The sequence below is a fragment of the Vespula pensylvanica genome, chromosome 5 (assembly GCF_014466175.1).
Source record: "Vespula pensylvanica isolate Volc-1 chromosome 5, ASM1446617v1, whole genome shotgun sequence".
Lineage (NCBI taxonomy): Eukaryota > Metazoa > Arthropoda > Insecta > Hymenoptera > Vespidae > Vespula > Vespula pensylvanica.
In genome coordinates this window covers 327262-346492 of record NC_057689.1, presented here as the reverse complement: position 1 = coordinate 346492, position 19231 = coordinate 327262, and the positions used below count along the sequence as shown (strand labels likewise).

At 28.8% G+C, this 19231-nt stretch overlaps 5 protein-coding genes across 13 annotated transcripts; 2 read left to right on the top strand and 3 right to left on the bottom strand.

Moving 5' to 3' along the window:
* Positions 1-1314: 1314 nt before the first annotated feature.
* On the bottom strand, positions 1315-2253 carry LOC122629064 (transcription initiation factor TFIID subunit 12). The gene is made up of 3 exons (XM_043812072.1): positions 1896-2253; positions 1638-1830; positions 1315-1563 (listed from the first exon to the last, which is right to left on the bottom strand). The coding sequence occupies exons 1-3, from the start codon at positions 2142-2144 to the stop codon at positions 1436-1438; spliced, it is 570 nt and encodes a 189-aa protein (XP_043668007.1). The 5' UTR covers positions 2145-2253; the 3' UTR covers positions 1315-1435.
* A 306-nt stretch (positions 2254-2559) lies between these two features.
* On the top strand, positions 2560-7352 carry LOC122629061 (E3 ubiquitin-protein ligase ZNF598). Of its 7 annotated transcripts, none has more exons than XM_043812064.1 (4): positions 3242-3324; positions 3388-3648; positions 3901-4468; positions 4658-7352. In XM_043812064.1, exons 3-4 carry the CDS (start codon positions 4055-4057, stop codon positions 7004-7006), a joined length of 2763 nt encoding a protein of 920 aa, XP_043667999.1. In that variant the 5' UTR covers positions 3242-3324; positions 3388-3648; positions 3901-4054; the 3' UTR covers positions 7007-7352. The 7 variants fall into 7 exon arrangements, with proteins under 7 accessions (XP_043668002.1, XP_043668003.1, XP_043667999.1 ...); XM_043812069.1 differs by lacking the exon at positions 3242-3324 and having other exon boundaries at positions 3331-3648; positions 4658-5285; positions 5622-7352; XM_043812067.1 differs by lacking the exons at positions 3242-3324; positions 3388-3648 and adding an exon at positions 2560-2685.
* Positions 7353-7437: 85 nt separating this feature from the next.
* LOC122629065 (ADP-ribosylation factor 2) lies at positions 7438-9684 on the bottom strand. Its single transcript, XM_043812074.1, has one exon. The coding sequence runs from the start codon at positions 9189-9191 to the stop codon at positions 8649-8651; it is 543 nt and encodes a 180-aa protein (XP_043668009.1). The 5' UTR covers positions 9192-9684; the 3' UTR covers positions 7438-8648.
* Positions 9685-9873: 189 nt separating this feature from the next.
* LOC122629063 (serine/threonine-protein phosphatase 2A 65 kDa regulatory subunit A alpha isoform) lies at positions 9874-13786 on the top strand. 2 transcript variants are annotated; one of them, XM_043812071.1, is made up of 10 exons: positions 9874-10207; positions 10357-10548; positions 10726-10945; positions 11052-11212; positions 11370-11525; positions 11602-11873; positions 11953-12147; positions 12227-12470; positions 12582-12825; positions 13483-13786. In XM_043812071.1, exons 1-10 carry the CDS (start codon positions 10124-10126, stop codon positions 13485-13487), a joined length of 1773 nt encoding a protein of 590 aa, XP_043668006.1. In that variant the 5' UTR covers positions 9874-10123; the 3' UTR covers positions 13488-13786. The 2 variants fall into 2 exon arrangements, with proteins under 2 accessions (XP_043668006.1, XP_043668005.1); XM_043812070.1 differs by having other exon boundaries at positions 9875-10207; positions 13478-13786.
* A 1590-nt stretch (positions 13787-15376) lies between these two features.
* Positions 15377-19097, bottom strand: LOC122629178. Of its 2 annotated transcripts, none has more exons than XM_043812300.1 (10): positions 18766-19097; positions 18157-18335; positions 17820-18059; positions 17505-17744; positions 17290-17397; positions 16873-17144; positions 16686-16784; positions 16330-16600; positions 15969-16213; positions 15377-15865 (listed from the first exon to the last, which is right to left on the bottom strand). In XM_043812300.1, the coding sequence occupies exons 2-10, from the start codon at positions 18295-18297 to the stop codon at positions 15709-15711; spliced, it is 1773 nt and encodes a 590-aa protein (XP_043668235.1). In that variant the 5' UTR covers positions 18298-18335; positions 18766-19097; the 3' UTR covers positions 15377-15708. The 2 variants fall into 2 exon arrangements, with proteins under 2 accessions (XP_043668235.1, XP_043668236.1); XM_043812301.1 differs by having other exon boundaries at positions 15378-15865; positions 17290-17385; positions 18766-19094.
* Positions 19098-19231: the final 134 nt, after the last annotated feature.

Here is a 19231-nt window from a genome sequence, read left to right as displayed (position 1 = left end):
ATGTACTTACATTAACTCTTCTCTATTACTTGCGGAGAACTCGTACTGCGAGAACTGCGATGTGTACTCGTCTAAATTCAAAGCAAGATTGTAACAAACCAGTAACTGTCAAACGTTCAAAGATCTGATTTTGTTGTCGTCTCGCGAAGCGAACTATTCCCACTTCACAATTTAATTCTACAATAAAATAATTTGCATAGAATATCGAAAGATTGAGTAATATAACCATGTATTTGCATTAACTTCTCTGTATTTCTCGCAGGGATCGCGACCTGTGAGTACTACGATGTACATTCGTCGAAATACAAAACAAGACTGAAATACTAATTGTTAAAGTCGGTCAAAGGCCCACTTTTGTTGTTGTTTCGCGAAGCCAATTATTCCCACTGCACAATTTAATTTTAAAATATAATAATTTGCATAAAATATTGGAGGAATGAGTGATATAATAATGTACTTACATTAACTCTTCGTTATTACTTAAGGGAAACACGTCTGATAAACACTGCGATGTACACTCGTCGGAGTACAAAACGAAACTGAACTAGTAACTGTCAATATCGATCAAAGGTTGATTTTGTTGTCGTTTCAGGAAGCCATGGACTGCGAGATAAAAATTTTTAAGTACTGAAATTTTAAATTAATATTGTTTTATTTTTTTCGCGCGTTACGATTTTTCGAATGATCAGACGAATGTATTATTGTTTTAATATTAGTTTTTTGTACTCCGTGTACATTAAAGACTATAAATAATTGGAAAATTATCGAACGTATTAATTTGTAAATTTTTACATTTAGAAAAGATCTTTCGATGTTCATTCGTCTGAATACAGATTAAGACTGATCTCATAATCGTCAAAATCGATTATAGGTTCGAGTTTGTGACGTCACACGAAGCCATGATCAGTGAAATCATAATTTTTAAGTATTGAAATTTTAAATTAATATTATTTTAAGTTTCTCGCGCATTACTATTTTTGAGATGATTAACCAAATATACTATTGTTTAAATATTAGTTTTTTGTACTCCGTATATACTTGAACATAAAAATAGAAAAAAAAAGAAATAAAATAAAATATTATGTTTTGTTTTTTATCGAAGAATCATGTTGAAACAACGTATTTTGCTGTTCGTTGAAAAGAATATGTTAAATATATGTTGTTAAACAAAATTTTTTTTAAAACTATACATATCCAATTTAATATTATCAATTTAGATTTTTTTCCATAATAAAAATTATAAAATTAATTTTCAAATAGGAATAAAAAAGCAAATATTATGAAAGGATGTAATTTAACAATTATAATCTCATATTAATATAATGGATCATATATTAACAATTCATATGCCAACACATGATTGTATACAAGTATAAAATTTTTGATTGAAAGTAAGCTACTATAATCTTTTTTACATTTAGGAACCATAAGAAACTTAATATTTTTTAATGGATTTTCTTATTAGCGCCAGTCTTTGTTTATGTGCTTCTGTTACAGTTGCTCTCTTATATGGACGAACCTCATCGGTACCAAAACCAGGTATCCACATATTCCAATTCCTTTCTGAAAAAAGAATTAATATTAAATGAGATTATTTAATATGATGAAATATTATAAATGTTTTCTTATAAAGTTACCTAAATGTAGTTGTACATCCTTTACTTCTACTGTATTTGCATGACGATGCTTAGCTAGAAGACATGCTGCATTTACGGTTGTCTCAACAAAATCATCTGCTAATTGTAGAAGCATTTCTTCTACTTCTTCATCTAACTGTTCTGTTGGGTCTACTTCTTTTACTAAATCTTGTAATCGCGTTTTAGTAAGAAACTGGAAGCACGATAAAAAATAAATATTTTGTACTTAAACTTTTATATTAATATCTTTTTACATACTTGTGGGAAGTCATTACAAGAACTTGATACAGATGAATGTTGCGCTGTTTGCTGTTTTGATGTTTGAGACGTATACTGAGATTGTTGATTTTGTGTTTGTGGTTGTAAAATGGGTACTGAGTTATTACTTTGCATGGCAGATATAACTGGTAACGTTTGGTTAGTAGGTCCAACAGATTGTAAATTTCCAAGTGCAGGTGTTATTTCAGATCCTGTACTAGTTTGTACAACAGCTGTTTGTTGTGACATATTCTCGCGAATAAAATAATTTCTTTCATCTATCGTCGAAAATGGACACACAAGCCCTTCTTACACTTAACATAAACAACTCTTTACCGCTATTTTGACAAGTTTATATAGATACATTTCTATAGAAGGGAAACTCTTACAAAAATATATGCTACTAGATACATCGCGATGATTGGCTGTCACAAGGTTTGACGTCGTTAGATTTACAACCCTGACCAAACAGAAAAATTACGTTTTGAAGAATTACGAAAAAATATATGCCATCGAGAAAAACAGAAAATAAATTCCTTTTGTAATAAAAAACTTGTCGAGTGAGAGTTTATGCCGACGATCAAAGTCTTCCGTTCAAGAACTAAGTGCTAGATTCAGTGCTTGGGTAATTTTAAATGACGTCATAGTTGATTATATCAAATTGGACTTGAAATTTGTCCATCTAGACAACAAAATATAGAATAGAAAATGATAACATTAGACTTACTAAATCTGGACACAATTATCTAAGTATTGGTTTTATTCTTCTGAATGCAGATCAAATACAAAGGTATATACATATTTATAATAATTATTCGATTAATCCAAGCAGACAAACAATTTTTAAATAATCAAAAAATTTGAACTTATTAGCATCTTGTGACATTATCTTCTTATTTAATACACAAAATAAACAATATTAATATCAATCTTAAATATACAAAAAATCTCTAAAATATATCAAAAATAGTCGGAAATTGATATTCAATTTACTACTATAGCGGTAAATTTAAATATTTTAAATGTTATTTACCATAACAAAATTACTACAAGTTCTGTTACCTTATTGTTATTACATATTGTTTGATAGATATTTATCAACATTAATAAATTAAAGATTACAGAATATTTTGTTGAATGTATAATTATATCATATCATACTATTTATATTCGTATAATATAAATAGATTTCTTGTAACGTTAAATTTATCTAAAAAGATATATAGTTAATCGATATAATTTATTCCTAATATCCAAATGCATAAGAATGTCTTTAATCTCGAATGAATAAATTAGTATTTAATGCGATATATGATCAGTGTCTAATGATCGTCGAGTGTTTTATATTCATTGCGTTTGAAAATGCGTATATTGTGTTATGTCAATCGTAGTGCTTGTATGTACATATATACAAAGGAAGGGGTTGGAGGTGAGGTGGTCATACAGATTTCCGGTTTTGCACAGTAATTTCTGTCTGCTTTTTGTTACGTAGAGTAAAGTGGTCAAGATCTGGTATAGATCGCAAATACGTCGAAACGAGTTCATAAGATAAAAGACCGTCCACCGTATGCATCTTTGAAGACGATTCGCTCTCGAGTCGTTTATAATCTTTTTATCGGAAAAGATGCAATCGTAATATTTTTTCTCGTGAGTGGTTATAACCTTGTTCTTTAAGAATTTTACTGAACAACTTTACCGTCTGTTTGCTGCCAATTTTTTTAGATTCATTATCTATTTTTGGACATCTCTAAGGGTAAAGATAATTATCGTTTCGTAAGGCAGTTGTCTTTTAGTCATTAATGTGAATCAAAGTTCAGACTTTCGAAATAATTTTACTTTTTACTTTAATAAATAAAATAATTTCATAACATATATATATAAACATCTCCTATTAAATTCGAGGCGATCAGTTTTTGAAATATTCTATTGGATAATCGTGTAATATATTTTTCTTTGAAATATCGTATTCTTAGGTTAAATTTGAATAACAATATTTATTTTTCAGGACTGCTCATGATATGATCAACTGTATAAATCATTTAACGAAGCGTTTATCTAAACTATTTAAAAAGCATCGTCTTCTTTTTATAATCAAACCATAGTGATTAAAGAAATTAAAATAAATATATACAGAACATATCTTAATTATATTATTAAGCATGTCTGCAAGTAATGAAAGTGTGAATACTAATACATGTGTTGTATGTTATAAAAATGTGGAAATTTATAGTATAGGGATGTGTGAACATCCTGTATGTTATGAATGTAGTACACGAATGAGAGTGCTTTGTCGTCAAAATGAGTGTCCTATTTGTCGTCAAGATTTACCAAAAGTTGTTTTTACTAGGGAGATAAAACCATTTCGTTTTCTTCGAAAAGGTGGATTATTGGACACACGATATGACATTTACTTTGACACTGTTGATATACAAGAGAAATTTTATGAGTTATTAGCTGACGTTTGTACAATTTGCGAAGAGAAAAAAGTCTTTAGTAATTTCCAAAGTTTGAAGGATCATATGAGACATCAGCATGAACTTCATTATTGTGATCTTTGCGTGGAGAACCTAAAGGTACTTTATTTTTCTTATTTTAAATTTATTGGTTTTTTGCTTATTAGAAATTTAATATTTTATAGTTGCAGTTATCGTACTTTTACTAGTACTGTATTCTATATGTTGTTACTTTTATTTAGCCTCTTATAAAAATGTTCATATGCCAAGTATATTTTTAATATATAATGTTTATTTAAATCGTTACAGATTTTTTCTTGTGAACGACGTTGTTATACAAGATCAGAACTTGCTCAACATCGAAGAAAAGGTGATATAGATGATAGGAGTCACAAAGGTCATCCACTTTGTGAATTTTGTGATCAAAGATACATGGATAATGATGAGTTGTATCGTCACTTAAGACGAGATCATTTATATTGTCATTTCTGTGATGCAGATGGCTTACATCAGTATTACAGCTCATATGAATACCTTCGAGATCATTTTAGGCAAGAACATTTCCTATGTGAAGAAGGAATGTGTGTAGATGAAAAATTTACTAGTGTTTTTAGAACTGATATAGATCTAAAAGCACATAAAACGAGCGTTCATGGAAAACAATTAAGTAAAGCTGCAGCTAAACAAGCTAGGACTTTGGAATTAGAATTTACTTTGGCACCTCGAGGTGAGAATAGAATTAGAAGAGGTATGCCAGGACCGTCAACTTCCAAAAGTACAAGAGATTATGGGTTTAGAGATCATAATACTAGGGAATATCAACAACCAATGGCATTGACAAGTTCAAGCAATTCTCAAGCTAATATCGAAGCTGCAAATACTTTTATTAGACAGCCATCTGTTGATGTTCAAAGTAGAGAAGAATTTCCTACTTTAGGTAATTGTTCTTTCATACCTAATTTGAATCAACCTAAAGGTAGAGGTAATGTAACTATTCGTAGTACTGTAAGACCTCAATCATTGGCTGTCACTGATGAAAACTTTCCTGCATTGGGTCCTGAATCTACTAATACTAATGTTTCTAAAACCGTTAATGTTAGTGTTTCCAGTGGTAATTTAACTGGACCAAGTGTATCACAAAGTCGAAAAGGTTCAACGCCCAATGTTTCTATCCAAGTAAATCGTGAACTTAATGGTACAGTTACTACTAGGGTATCTGGACCTAATGTTAGAGTTCGACCTGCACAATTATCTGTAGATTCTGAATTTCCAGTTTTGGGCTGTAATAAACCTTCTACTAGTACTCCTAATTCAGCCCAATGGAAAGAGGTCTTACAGTGGACTTGTACAAAGTCCTCGTCTGCAGTTGCTCCAAAGTCCAAGAAAACAATTCGGTCATTAGCACCATCACCACCACCTATACAATCTGGGGAGGACTTTCCAAGTTTATCCAAATCATCTAAGCAAAATAAACAATCTGCAGTAATGGTTGTCCCATCATGGGTTCAACCTCAATCTTCTGGCATTTCTAATAATAATATAAAAAGTACTACAGAATCAGCAAAAGGGAAAGCAAAAAAGAAAAAAGCAAAACACAATGCCAATGTAAATGAGACTAATAATACAAAACCAAATAAGACTAGCGCCGACATTAAGAAAAATTGTGAATCTTCTAGTAATGTTGCTGGTTCCAGTCAAATTTTAGAACCAACGAATAATTCATTAGAAAATTCTACCAAACATAATAACGATGACAAACAGAATGGGCAGTCATCCAATGATACATGTAATGATGTAAAAAATTCCCACAATATTAAAAATTCTAAGGAAGTTGAGCATACAAATAAAAAGGATAAAAAGAAGTGTAAAAACTTAGAGGAAGGATCTTGTGCAGTAATTGTAAAAACAAGTTCTGAAAATAGTAATACAACTAATAACATATTAAGAAAACGTACTGAACTCAAAATAGACAGTCTTAATTCTACCAATAATAATAATGTGCATCAAATAGAAGATTTTCCAGCTTTGGGTAGCAGTGGCTCTAGGCCACCAGGTTTTATAGATCCACCACCTGGTTTTGAATCTACTACATCTCCACCTCCAGGATTTTGTATCAAAGTTGAAAACATGGAACAATTGCATAGTAATAATGGACTCACATTTACAAACAGTTCTGGTGAAAGTTATGCTATTTTACCAAGTGATTATAAGCATAACACCATATATACTTATATACTTCCACCTGATTTTCAAAAGCGAAATAAATCTCTGGTAGCTAAAATGAATGAAGTATTAATGGAACAAGATCGGATTGAAAAATTCCGTTATATAAGTGGCTTGTTTCGACAAGGTGTCTGCAGTGCTGAAGAATATTATGCACACTGTTGTACCGTTATGGGTAGAATGGCAGTTGAAGATGTGTTTCCTGAGCTCTTAGTTCTTTTACCTGATATTTCAAAACAACAAGAACTATTTAAAGTTTATAAAAAAGAACTGGATAATAAAGTTAAGGGTTTAGAGATTTGTGCAACATGTAATCAAATTTTAAAAAATTCCGATTTTCAAACACATATGGTTAATCATACATTAGAAAATCATTTTCCAGTACTTGGCAAAAATAATACAGGTCCTAACAAAAACATGTGGGTACGCAAATGAGTTCAATTATTATAGACATTTATTTCAAAATAGATGATTTAGTAAAGTCATGTAAATGTATGCATTATTCCAATATGTCTTTCCTTTGAGATCATATTGATACGAAGTACTTTTGATTACGTTGCACTTTCCAGTAAAACGAGTGATATTTATTCCAGTCAAGTTGCAGCAATAGAGAATTTTCTATATACAATAAAGATTGACTATTTGCTAATGCCTAAATGGTTAATTCATAAGTTACATAGCTGCCACTTGGTTAAATGCAAATATGTTATATATAATGGCATCAGATAGGTAGATAGATAGAGAGAGATACAGTGAGAAAGGGAGGGAGGGAGAGAGAGGAAGAGAGAGAGAGAGAGAGAGAGGGAGAGAGAGAGAGAGAGAGAGAGAGGAAGGAGGAAAGTTGATTAATTTTTATTGGTATAATATAAAAATAAAATTATTTTTTTTAATAACAAATTTTCCTTGAAATGTAAACTGTAAGGTATATGATAAAATATAATTAAGGATAATGCATTATATAAAGTTCAATTGCAAGAATTGCAGTAAAAGCAGTCTGTTCCATTATATGTTAAAACACAGTGTAAATAATATTTACTAGCTTTTTCTTTTGTAAATTATTTACTTTATGGAATAGACACAGAATAGAGCTTTACAAAGTATAATATGCCACATATTAAAAAAAGTGTGATGTATTATATTATACACAGTATTTGTATGTCCAATGTACTGTTTTGTACAATAATAAAGTTATACATTCAGTTAGTTTACAAAATCAGTTTTGAGGCATTTCTCTTCTAATAATTAATGCATGTAATAGGGAAAGTTGTCATATCCATTAAATACAAAAGCAAAATAAATTTGTGAGCTATGGTTTACAATACTTTTTTCATATTTATTATTCATTTACAAGCATATTCCTTATAATATAAATATTAGGTTTTTAAAAAGGAATGAATTTATAAATTCTAGATATTCTTTCATCATCCATATATGTATATTTAAAACTAATATGTATTAACATCATTTATTTAATATTTTTAATTTCCAAAAAGCAAAATATGAATTCATAAGTAATTATGTTGTACATTATGTTGTGTATTATATACAACATTTTGAAGAAACAGTAAGAACATAAAATTCTACATACAGAACATAGATTTTTATATAAATTTTAGAAACCTTCATTTTATTACAGTAGTGTGATTTGCTCATGAGTGTAATATCAAAGAGAAACCAGATATAAATCCTTTATTTGATATGAAAAGAAAAATATAATCAAAATAATATAAAATATAAATATGAATTTAACAAATGTTATATGTGATTTATTTGATATCCATTTAGCAGACATATTGTATATCAACAAATCTATTACCTTTATATTGATCAGCAAGATAAGTTCCATTTTGAGAGCAAGATATTAAATGATTTAGTAAGTTTATAATTGTCTCATAATGTCCTTCTTTTAGTTCAATTGCATTCACAATGGTTTTGAAAAGTACATAGTACTGTATTAATAGATTCATAATTATACATTAATGTAACCTTATGACATAAGAAACCATAAATTGTGTTCTACGTTGATGTTGAATGAGGATATTGTCTGTGATGACACAATTGAACATACAACATGCTATCACTTTTTAGCCAATTCATTACTTAGCCAATCAAGTCCTTCATATAATCCATGGCCTTGCGTGGCACAGGTGCTTTGAATATACCAATGTCGTCCACGAAGTGAATTAAGGCCCAGTTTATCTGTAAGCTCAGCAGCAGACATAGCATTTGGTAAATCTTGTTTATTCGCAAAGACCAAAAGTACAGCATCTCGGAGTTCATCTTCTTTCAACATGTTTGCTAATTCACGTTCGGCTTCTCCGATACGTTCACGATCATTGCTATCCACCACGTAGATCAAACCTTGTGTATTTTGGAAATAATGCCTCCAAAGTGGTCGAATCTTGTCTTGTCCACCAACATCCCAAACCGTAAAACAGATGTTTCTATATTCTACCGTTTCGACATTAAAGCCAATTGTTGGTATAGTCGTTACAATTTCGCCAAGTTTGAGTTTATATAAAATAGTGGTTTTGCCAGCTGCATCCAAGCCTACCATTAATATTCTCATTTGTTTTTTACCGAATAATCGGGTAAGTAAACTGCTTATTGTCAGGCCCATCTTCTCCGCGGAGAATGCCTTAATCGATTTCCTAAGACAATTCTTTAGTCTGGATGTTAATATCTATTACGATGTAATAGACTGATATAACCACAAAAAATGCAAGGTGTACTATGTTCCTTTACGTGGGTTATGAATACAGGTCGTTCTTTAGAGGTGAAAAACACATACAATACGCCTCGAAAATAGTTCCTATGTAAACGTCACCTTTTATCTTTCGGCTAAATTCTATTCCGGAAATAGTTGGCGAAATTTGACACGCACGCCAATATTACGCAAAAAAAAAGTGATTTTCTCTTGAATACAAATCAAAACAGTTTTCGATAACTATCCTTATTTCTTTTATAACTACATGTGAATAAACACTTTTTACATTTTTTAATAACTTGTAAAGACATACGTGTTTGATTACTCGAAATGTACGTACAAGCAATCTCGGGTGCAGATTTAAAGAAAAGAGCTAGCTGGTGTACACGTAATTTCAAAGAGTAGAATACTCTTTGGTTTAGACCGATTTAAGCATAAACTATATGAAGCTATATGAAACACCTATTGATTTTTGCGACACTAGGCGGCGCAGCTCTTCATATGCTACGTAAATATGTATTTTACATATACTACATATTTGTAATGATGGTATTTGACGGTGATCGAGTCCCCATCTAGCGGTAGCTCAAATAATTACGACAATTGTCAGTGATTCATGGAGTCGCGGGATAGGTCGGGGTAGATTTCGATCGTGTTTTAATTAATGCTTCTCTTCGCCAATTATGCTATAATTTATAAACAGTTGTTGGAAATCTTTTCCATTTTGTTCCGTATTACGTGGCACAATACATTCCGAACAAATAGATTGCAGTAAGAAAAAAATCATTCAACGAACGTTCGGAAAGAGATACTGCTAAAACGGCTAAAGTGTAGTCGGTAGCAAAATGGCAGCGAGTGATTCCACTACGGACGATAGTCTGTATCCGATCGCAGTTTTAATTGATGAATTAAAGAATGAGGATGTTCAGGTAACTGCAAGCAGATTTATTAAAATCTTCAAAATGTCATAAACTTTGAGTATCGATATAAAAGTATTAGTGTATATATACATTAAAAGCTTTAATCTTATTCAAATTTGGAAATTCTTAATTCTATCATACACTTTTTTATTTTACAGTTACGTCTAAATTCTATCAAGAAATTATCTACAATTGCTCTTGCATTAGGTATCGAAAGGACTCGTAGCGAGCTAATACCTTTTTTAACAGAAACTATCTACGATGAAGATGAAGTCCTTCTTGCATTGGCAGAACAGCTTGGTACATTTACACCTCTTGTTGGAGGACCGGAATTTGTCTATTGTTTATTGGTAAATGATATGGTTTTTACTAATATATATAAAGTTAATAACAAAATATTTTGAATGCTAAAACGAAATGAAAATATTTTGCAAAATTGAAATGTTCAAGTTGTTGTCGTATATAAAATTATTTATAATTTTCATGTTATTAATAAAGCAGAAATAATATATAAATTTTTTATGTAGCCACCTTTAGAATCACTAGCGACAGTTGAAGAAACTGTGGTTCGTGATAAAGCAGTTGAGTCTTTGAGAAATATTGCGAGCCAACATAGTCCAGCAGATCTAGAAGAACATTTTGTCCCTTTGGTCCAACGTCTGGCATCTGGAGATTGGTTTACGTCAAGGACATCTGCTTGTGGACTTTTTAGTGTATGTTATCCACGTGTTAGTCCAACCATCAAAGGTAATAAATGTTTTTTATGAAATTATTTTCATTTTAATCTATTTCTCTTCTATATAAGAATTTTCTGTAATGTCTACTGTTCAACATACACTTTCCAAAATTATAGCAAGTTTACGAAACCACTTTCGTAATCTATGTCAAGATGATACACCTATGGCACGACGATCTGCTGCCTCCAAATTAGGAGAGTTTGCTAAAGTTGTGGAAATTGAATACTTAAAGTCAGACTTAATTCCTATGTTTGTTATACTTGCCCAAGATGAACAGGTAAATATATTCATGAAGAACTAATGTAATAGAGAACATTTCTATACAAATAATAATATCATAAGTATTTTCAATGTATGGATATTTATATCATATTTGGATTACTTGTGAAAATTGAGAAAAAAAAAAGCGAAAAAATTATATATCTTATGTTTAGGATTCAGTACGACTTTTAGCAGTTGAAGCGTGTGTCAGTATTGCAGCTTTATTACAGCCAGAAGATGTTGAACAATTAGTTATGCCAACGCTTCGACAATGTGCCAGCGACCAGTCTTGGCGTGTACGATATATGGTAGCAGATAAATTTACTGATGTATGTTATTATCATTTCTTTACCACATTTAACTACATATAATGGAAGACTAAACATATTGTATGATAATTTATAGCTCCAGAAAGCAGTTGGACCAGAAATTACAAAAACTGATCTTGTTCCCGCATTCCAAGTATTATTAAAGGATATAGAAGCTGAAGTACGAGCAGCAGCTGCTGATAAAGTTCGCGATTTTTGTCAAAATCTTGATCAGTTTAATCAAGAATCCATTATTATGAATAATATTTTACCTATAGTTAAAGAACTTGTAGCAGACCCTAATCAACACGTTAAATCAGCTTTAGCAAGTGTCATAATGGGACTTAGTCCAATACTTGGTAAACATAAGTAAGTGTAAACATAACTAAGTGGTTAGATTACGCGTCACTAATCTTAAATATTTACAACGTACAATTTATATTCGTAGCACGATCGAACATTTGTTACCTCTATTTTTATCTCAACTAAGAGATGAATGTCCTGAGGTCCGTCTAAACATTATTAGCAACTTAGAATGTGTTAATGAGGTTATAGGCATACAACAACTTTCATTGTCACTTTTACCAGCCATTGTAGAGTTAGCAGAAGATTCTAAATGGCGAGTTAGATTAGCTATTATTGAGTAAGTATTCAATTAATAAATACTAAATTTTGACTTGAAAACTCATTTAATTTCTTATTTTTTAAAACTTACTTTTCAGGTATATGCCTCTCTTAGCTGGTCAATTGGGAGTGGAATTCTTTGATGAGAAATTAAATTCTTTATGTATGACTTGGCTTGTAGACCATGTTTATGCTATTAGGGAAGCAGCGACATTGAATTTGAAAAAATTAGTGGAAAAATTTGGACCAGAATGGGCACAAAATACTGTAATACCTAAAGTATTAGCAATGTCCAGGGATCAAAATTACCTTCATAGGATGACATGTTTATTTTGTATTAATGTAAATTGAATTTATAAATTTTGATTAAGTTATATTTATAAGAAAGTAGTCAAATGCTTCATATCGATCTTTATAATGATATTGTTAAATTAATGATTTTTTTTTTTTTAGGTATTGGCTGAAGTATGTGGTCCAGAAATAACGACAAAAGTAATGCTTCCAACGGTCTTAGGAATGGCAACTGACAATGTTGCAAATGTAAGATTTAACGTTGCTAAAACATTACAACGGATTGGGCCCTACCTAGAGCCTTCTGCAGTTCAAACACAAGTGAAACCTGTTCTTGACAAACTTAATACTGACAGTGATGTAGACGTGAAATATTTTGCTTCAGAAGCAATTGCTGGAATTGCAGGTATATAATTCAGCGATATTTATTTTATTTACAAAATAGAATATCTATACCTATTGTATGTAACGTGGCAAGGGTTTCTAATAAAACGACCATTTATATGATTAAATTTTAACGCATGACGTGTTTTTATACATAAATGTAATGTCATACATAATCGAAATGTTGGAAAAACCGTTTTTATTTTTAAAACAGTTTAGATATCAATAAAATATTATAATTACGTAATATCTGATTTCCTTTCCTTTTATTTAAATATATTGAATATTTAAGGAGAAATAATCTTTTAATAATAAAAGAGAGATTACACACGTTTGTCTACGATAATATATTTCATTTTATATTTTCAGTTAAAACGAAAGTTGAACGTTAAAAATGAAAATTCGGATATATTATTTTCTGTTTTATATTTATTGTGAATTCAATATATTTTGATAATTAAAACTTTTAATAAATCGAGCTCTATTATTAATTCAGTAGTAAGAAATGTCTCGATATATCATTTTTTTAATTTTACAGATATATTGTGATATGCATGTAAGACAATGCATAAATTATGTTACTGATATACTGACATATGCTCTATGATATATTGTTTTATTATATTCTTTATTGTTCTCACGTGAATTATAATAGAAAATCTATTTTGTTTCAGCATAGGTTGAACAGGATGCCAGGTGCATTTATCATTTATCCAACAATATTAAAGAAATTACAAATATCATGTCACAATGTTTCCACTTACACTTGACAAGAGGTAATATTAATGCACAGTTGGAGCAAAATTTTGAAGAACTACAAAATTTAAATTAGCGATAAATGTAAACAGTATGTTAAGTTCTGTTTGATTTGTATATCTATAATTATGCTACTTATTAAATATTCGATTTAATTTGTAACATGTATTTCATATACATACATATAAGTAGTTGTCTTAAAGAATAATATAATAATAATAAAAATATCTAATTATCATTTCTAAAATTCAACACCTAGAATAATCTGCTTTTCCACTGTTCACTTACATTTTTATTTTATTGACCTTATTATGTTAAAGCTATTAAGTAAAAAATACCTGGGAAATATAAAATAACAGAATACTGCTAATATTTTTATTTATCTCTTATTTTTTTCTATAATTATTGTTTTTCCAAATGATGCATATTACGCGCATACATAGTAATTATTTTACCTCATCTTTCTTTCAAACAATCCCATTCAAAGTCGTATACAATCATTCTCCATATATTTACATTTTACTAAGTGATAATGTTTTATAATATAATGTAATTGAAATTCATAATTTCAAATATATCTTATAAATTTTTCGATCTATAAAATAGTAAATAAATCAATTATCTTTTTTATTTTCATACAAATGTAAAAATATCAAGACATTCAGTAAAATATTTCAGTAACATATTAAACTATGTTTTGAATTATGCAATATATTATTAATAAATGAGAAACATTTGCATGGCAATATTTTCTTTTTATTGATTCTTATAAAATTTGCTTTAGTCAATTTTGTAATTACTAGTAAAATATTAACTAAAATTTCTTTCGTTTGATAACAATCCCAGAAAAGTATATTTTGCCTCATTAGTTGTATAACATACACTAATGATATCACTTTAACAGATTCTTTCTAATAAACTATGTAGATATTTACTTATGTAACTGCCATATCAAGATTAAATCAACAATAATACATACTTAAATACTAAATCCTACTATTACTAGTACTAATATTATTGACAATCTACTTACCAATATTAGTTATTATATTTACATATCACTCACTAAAATTTAATTGTGAATAGAAATATCATATATTTCATGATAATGACTTTCATGACAAGTGATCAAATGACATTTTGAATGTCTAATTTTTCATATTACGAACTTAAATCTAAATCAAATATGCATAATCATATAAAGAGTATATGCTCTCATAAACAAGTAATGATAAAATGTCTTTGGCAAAAGTTCAACTGAAAACATAATTATTTCCAATATGTATAATTAACAATCTACTACCTGTGGGCTTTATGTAAAAAAAAAAAAAAAAATGTTTGGTGCTGTATTTCGTTCTAATATTGTACTTCAATGCAAAATAAAGAATTTATTTTTATTGATGTCAAATATGGTAGTTTAAAAAACAATTTATGAAAATTATTCACTAAATTCTTATACTGATAATCTCAATCATGTGAGAATCTATTAGTTATTCCCATTATAAACTATATAAAACTAAAATCTATGATTTTATTATTGTTCATTAAATATTAATTTTTACTTTTCGATAATCTTTTATCATTAATACAACTACTACTTTTTACTTTAATAATTTTAATGATATATGTTATAACAGTGTTAGTGTATATTTTTAATATTGTGAATGAATATTTTTTTTTTATTTTATTTTATTTTTGTTTTTGTGAAAAATGTTGTACTCACAATGTTGAAAGATATATATTAGAACAAATAAAAATTAAAAGTTATTATAATTCCGTATTTGTCGACTTTATTAAATATAACTACAACATTTTTCACAGTATAAAAATAGAATTAAACACTTAAACAAAAAAAAAATATAATGTCAAACTACAAGTATTCTATTTCTTTTTACTAATTAGTAATTTTCAGATTTTATATATACGTAAATTTCAACAGAAAATGGTTACGTTTTTTAAAGTTTCCTGATAATTATCATAAAAAAGTTTTATTACAAGTATACCACATTTGACTATCATTTTACTTATTATTTACATGTATTCAATGATTCTACTATTATTACCTTAGAATTTCTATAATGTCTTTGCAATCATTAATTTTTTATTTATTCCAGATCCTATGTTCCTATTGCTCGATATGCTATGCTGCCTATATCATAGCAGGTTCTGCTTTTGTTAAATCTACAGAAACAGTATGACTGATTGTGGCAACATGTGTTGCTGTTCCACTATTATCAGAATTTACAATATTTAATGATAAAATTTTGGCACGTTGATAAGCCACGACTGTGTTTAAACTCAAAAATCTGAAAAGAATGATATTAATGATAATAATAAAAAATTTTAATAATTTTTAAAAATTAGAACGTACGCATTTAAAGGAAATATACAATGTTTTCATAAACTCACCTTATACAAACATACATTATCAACAAAGCAGCACCAGCTGCAAGCATCCTAATAATGGGACCTTCTACAAGTTGTATGACTGTCCATGCGGCTGCAGAAGATGCACACATTGTAGTAACAATTGCAATAGTTTGAAGACAATGTTTCGTTGTTAAACTATTTTGCCAATCCAAACGAGTAGCATGTTCCACATTATAGTTAGTACCACATATCTTGCAAGTGAGACTATCTGCATTAACTGAACTCTAATAAAGTAAATATTAAAAAGAATTTATTATTCATAGACAAAAAGAATTGAATAAAAGATATAATTATATCTTATATGTGTACGTGTATATATACATATATTATATTAACATACCTCTACAAGCCATCTACGCAAGCAATCATGATGGACTGCACTTACATCACCTCTGCATTGACATGGCTGTATTAATGGACCAACATCGTGTCTGTCATTGTCATAACATATCCAACAATCTTTACTATTGATTGATGTACCATCAGTAATTACAGCAGACTCTTGTGCTGCACATTTATCTTGCAATTCAATTTCTTTCATATGTTTTGTTTGGTCAAGATCTAGCCTTTTCAAAATTCGTTTTGGATTTAAAATCCATAATTGTTCAGGACTATAAGAAAAAAACAAGAGTGATATAATAATTACACTAAAGAACATAAAATACTGGTAGTATACATTTTCTAGATACAACTTACCTCATACAATTCCACAAAACACAAGGAAACCATAATGCTACACCAACTTCTATTACACGAAACACAACATCATGCCAATTTCTGCTATATAAGGGAACTCTAAAATATGGAATATTCGATATATTAATTAGGTATGCTGATTTTCTACTTTTCATTCTACTGTTTTTATATTTTTTAGTTTTCTCACTTTGTTTTCCAAAATTCGCTGAGTGTTTCACTAAATAAAAATCCAACCACGATAAACAACATAAATGCTTGAGATAATAAACCAAATCTAGATTGATGTAATTGAGAAGTATTCACTTGTTGTTGCATGTGTAAAATATCAGATGTAGATGGTTGAGAATCAAATAATTTAGCTGTAACTTGATCTTCATTTAGTAACTTTGAATCATCTGGAGTACGTATATTTGTTGCAATAGAAGCAACCTGGTACTCATTTAAAAATCCACCTCGAACCTAGTAAAAGAAAATTGCATCAATATTTTAACAAAATCTTCAAAATGATATGACATATCTTAATCATGCCGAAAGATAACTGCATGATAAAAGATAAATACAATGAAAATTATTTGTTTCAAATATATTGATACTATCAACATACCTTAAAGTATACTTCCACTCCATATATCAAAAAAAATATGACAACAATGAATAAAAGTACTGCATAGCATCCATTAAAAATGTGTGTATAATAGCTCTGGAAAACGTTCTAATATAAATGTAATATCTTATGTAATATAATCACTATTGCATGTAAATATAAGAAGTCACATTCAACAGAATATTTACATATTAGAAACTTGTCAAGTAACTTACTTGATCTTCTTGAGAATTTATTTGTGCAATAACAAATTCAGTTAATAATAATGAATATGTTATTATATTAAATACAACAAATGCTAAAAAAGATTTTGATAAAAATTGTGGTTTATCCCATTGAACATCTCTCAGATGGAAAACTTCAGCCCAAAAACATACAATTAAAGATGACCCACTTAATAGAAGTGGATAATATGCTGATAATAAACTTCTCGACCAACCTTCTTTGAATGCAGTCTAAAGAATGAAAATAATATTAAATTAATTGTAATATCAAAGATATAAACTTATAAAACAAATGGATGTACTTACTGGAGAAGTAAAATATGCTCCACGTATTACTGATGCAAGAAAGACTACAAAATATAATACTTTTTGAGTAGTAACTCGGCAAGCTCTCAGAAATGAAGGTGCCTTCATCTTTTTCCATTCAGCGATAATACACATCACAAGTTGAATAAAACATACGAATGCCAATATAAAGAAAATAGATGCAAATGCTATATAATAACTTAGATTTGGTACATGGCATTCAGGTCCATCGAATTGAATCTGAACAAAAAAATATATAAATATTAATATGTGATTAAAAAAAAATGTATGTAATGTATATATATCAATAATTATATTTATAATAAAGAGATATTACTTCACATAAGCAAGTGCCATTATGACATTCACCATGTCCTGAACAATTTTCAATTCCACAACTGTTGTTCCAAGCCATCATTCCAAATTTAACCAATAATGATAATGGATTTTGTGTACTCAATGCGATCATTTGTTCCATGATCAATTTTTATAGAGCAAATGCTCTAATATAATTTTCTGTAAATATATATATATATATATCTTTTTATAGATAAAAATTAAAAAATGATATTGTTTGCGACGAATTAAATTCCAAATTAAAATTTTTGTTATCAAATGTCAAATTTAAAGAAGATTATACTTTACAGAATATAGAAGAATATGCATATAATTTAACATATCAAATTAATTCGTAAAAGCAATAAAGAACAAATATTAACTCAATTAAAAATCTAATTAAGAAACAATATAGATCTGACAGTTCTTTAGATATTTGTATACAATCATTATAGTATTGCATAGTATATATTCTATTTTGGATAATATTGGAAAATAAAATAGTCTTGAAACATAAAATAAGCTTTGAAAGTGCATTATATATTGAAAAAGTAAAATAAATAATATTATGGAGTAATAATTCTGATATCTACTAATATATCATACATACTGTATTAATAGAATATATGTGATTCTCCGTTGCTATTGCTTTTGTATACGAAAACAATCGTAAAGTTCAAATATACAGGCAATCGAGAATGCGAAAATTTATTACATTCGTCAGCTGTCACTTTCAATACGTTCCTGTGAGGTGTTGACATTAAATAAAACGCGTACGAAACATTTCACTTGATTAATTGGAAATGTGGAAATATGAATGACGCAGTTGGATGCGCAGTAAATACAATGGGGAATATCAAGTTACTTATTCTAGGGCATTCTCCACATATAGGATTTAATATTTTCTTTTTCTGATAACTTCATTTCTATCGATGAAATATATATAATCTAGATGCAAATAAAAAATATACAGAGAAAATTCATTTATTAGGATGCCATTTTTAAATAATTTGATGCTATGAAATATATTTTATGACAAATTTTACTATGCAATATCGCCATTGGTTATATTTAAT

Coding starts and splice junctions, on each gene's coding strand:
- LOC122629064 (XM_043812072.1), bottom strand. CDS start 2,144: ATGTCACAACAAACAGCTGTTGTACAAACTAGTACAGGATCTGAAATA. Junction 1,831..1,895: donor CTTGTAATGACTTCCCACAA/GTATGTAAAAAG, acceptor TCGTGCTTCCAG/TTTCTTACTAAAACGCGATT. Junction 1,564..1,637: donor GGATGTACAACTACATTTAG/GTAACTTTATAA, acceptor TTCTTTTTTCAG/AAAGGAATTGGAATATGTGG.
- LOC122629061 (XM_043812067.1), top strand. CDS start 4,055: ATGTCTGCAAGTAATGAAAGTGTGAATACTAATACATGTGTTGTATGT. Junction 4,469..4,657: donor TTTGCGTGGAGAACCTAAAG/GTACTTTATTTT, acceptor AAATCGTTACAG/ATTTTTTCTTGTGAACGACG.
- LOC122629065 (XM_043812074.1), bottom strand. CDS start 9,191: ATGGGCCTGACAATAAGCAGTTTACTTACCCGATTATTCGGTAAAAAA.
- LOC122629063 (XM_043812071.1), top strand. CDS start 10,124: ATGGCAGCGAGTGATTCCACTACGGACGATAGTCTGTATCCGATCGCA. Junction 10,549..10,725: donor AATTTGTCTATTGTTTATTG/GTAAATGATATG, acceptor TTTTTTATGTAG/CCACCTTTAGAATCACTAGC. Junction 12,471..12,581: donor CATGTTTATTTTGTATTAAT/GTAAATTGAATT, acceptor TTTTTTTTTTAG/GTATTGGCTGAAGTATGTGG.
- LOC122629178 (XM_043812300.1), bottom strand. CDS start 18,297: ATGGAACAAATGATCGCATTGAGTACACAAAATCCATTATCATTATTG. Junction 18,060..18,156: donor ATGGCACTTGCTTATGTGAA/GTAATATCTCTT, acceptor TTTTTTGTTCAG/ATTCAATTCGATGGACCTGA. Junction 17,145..17,289: donor GAGTGGAAGTATACTTTAAG/GTATGTTGATAG, acceptor TTCTTTTACTAG/GTTCGAGGTGGATTTTTAAA.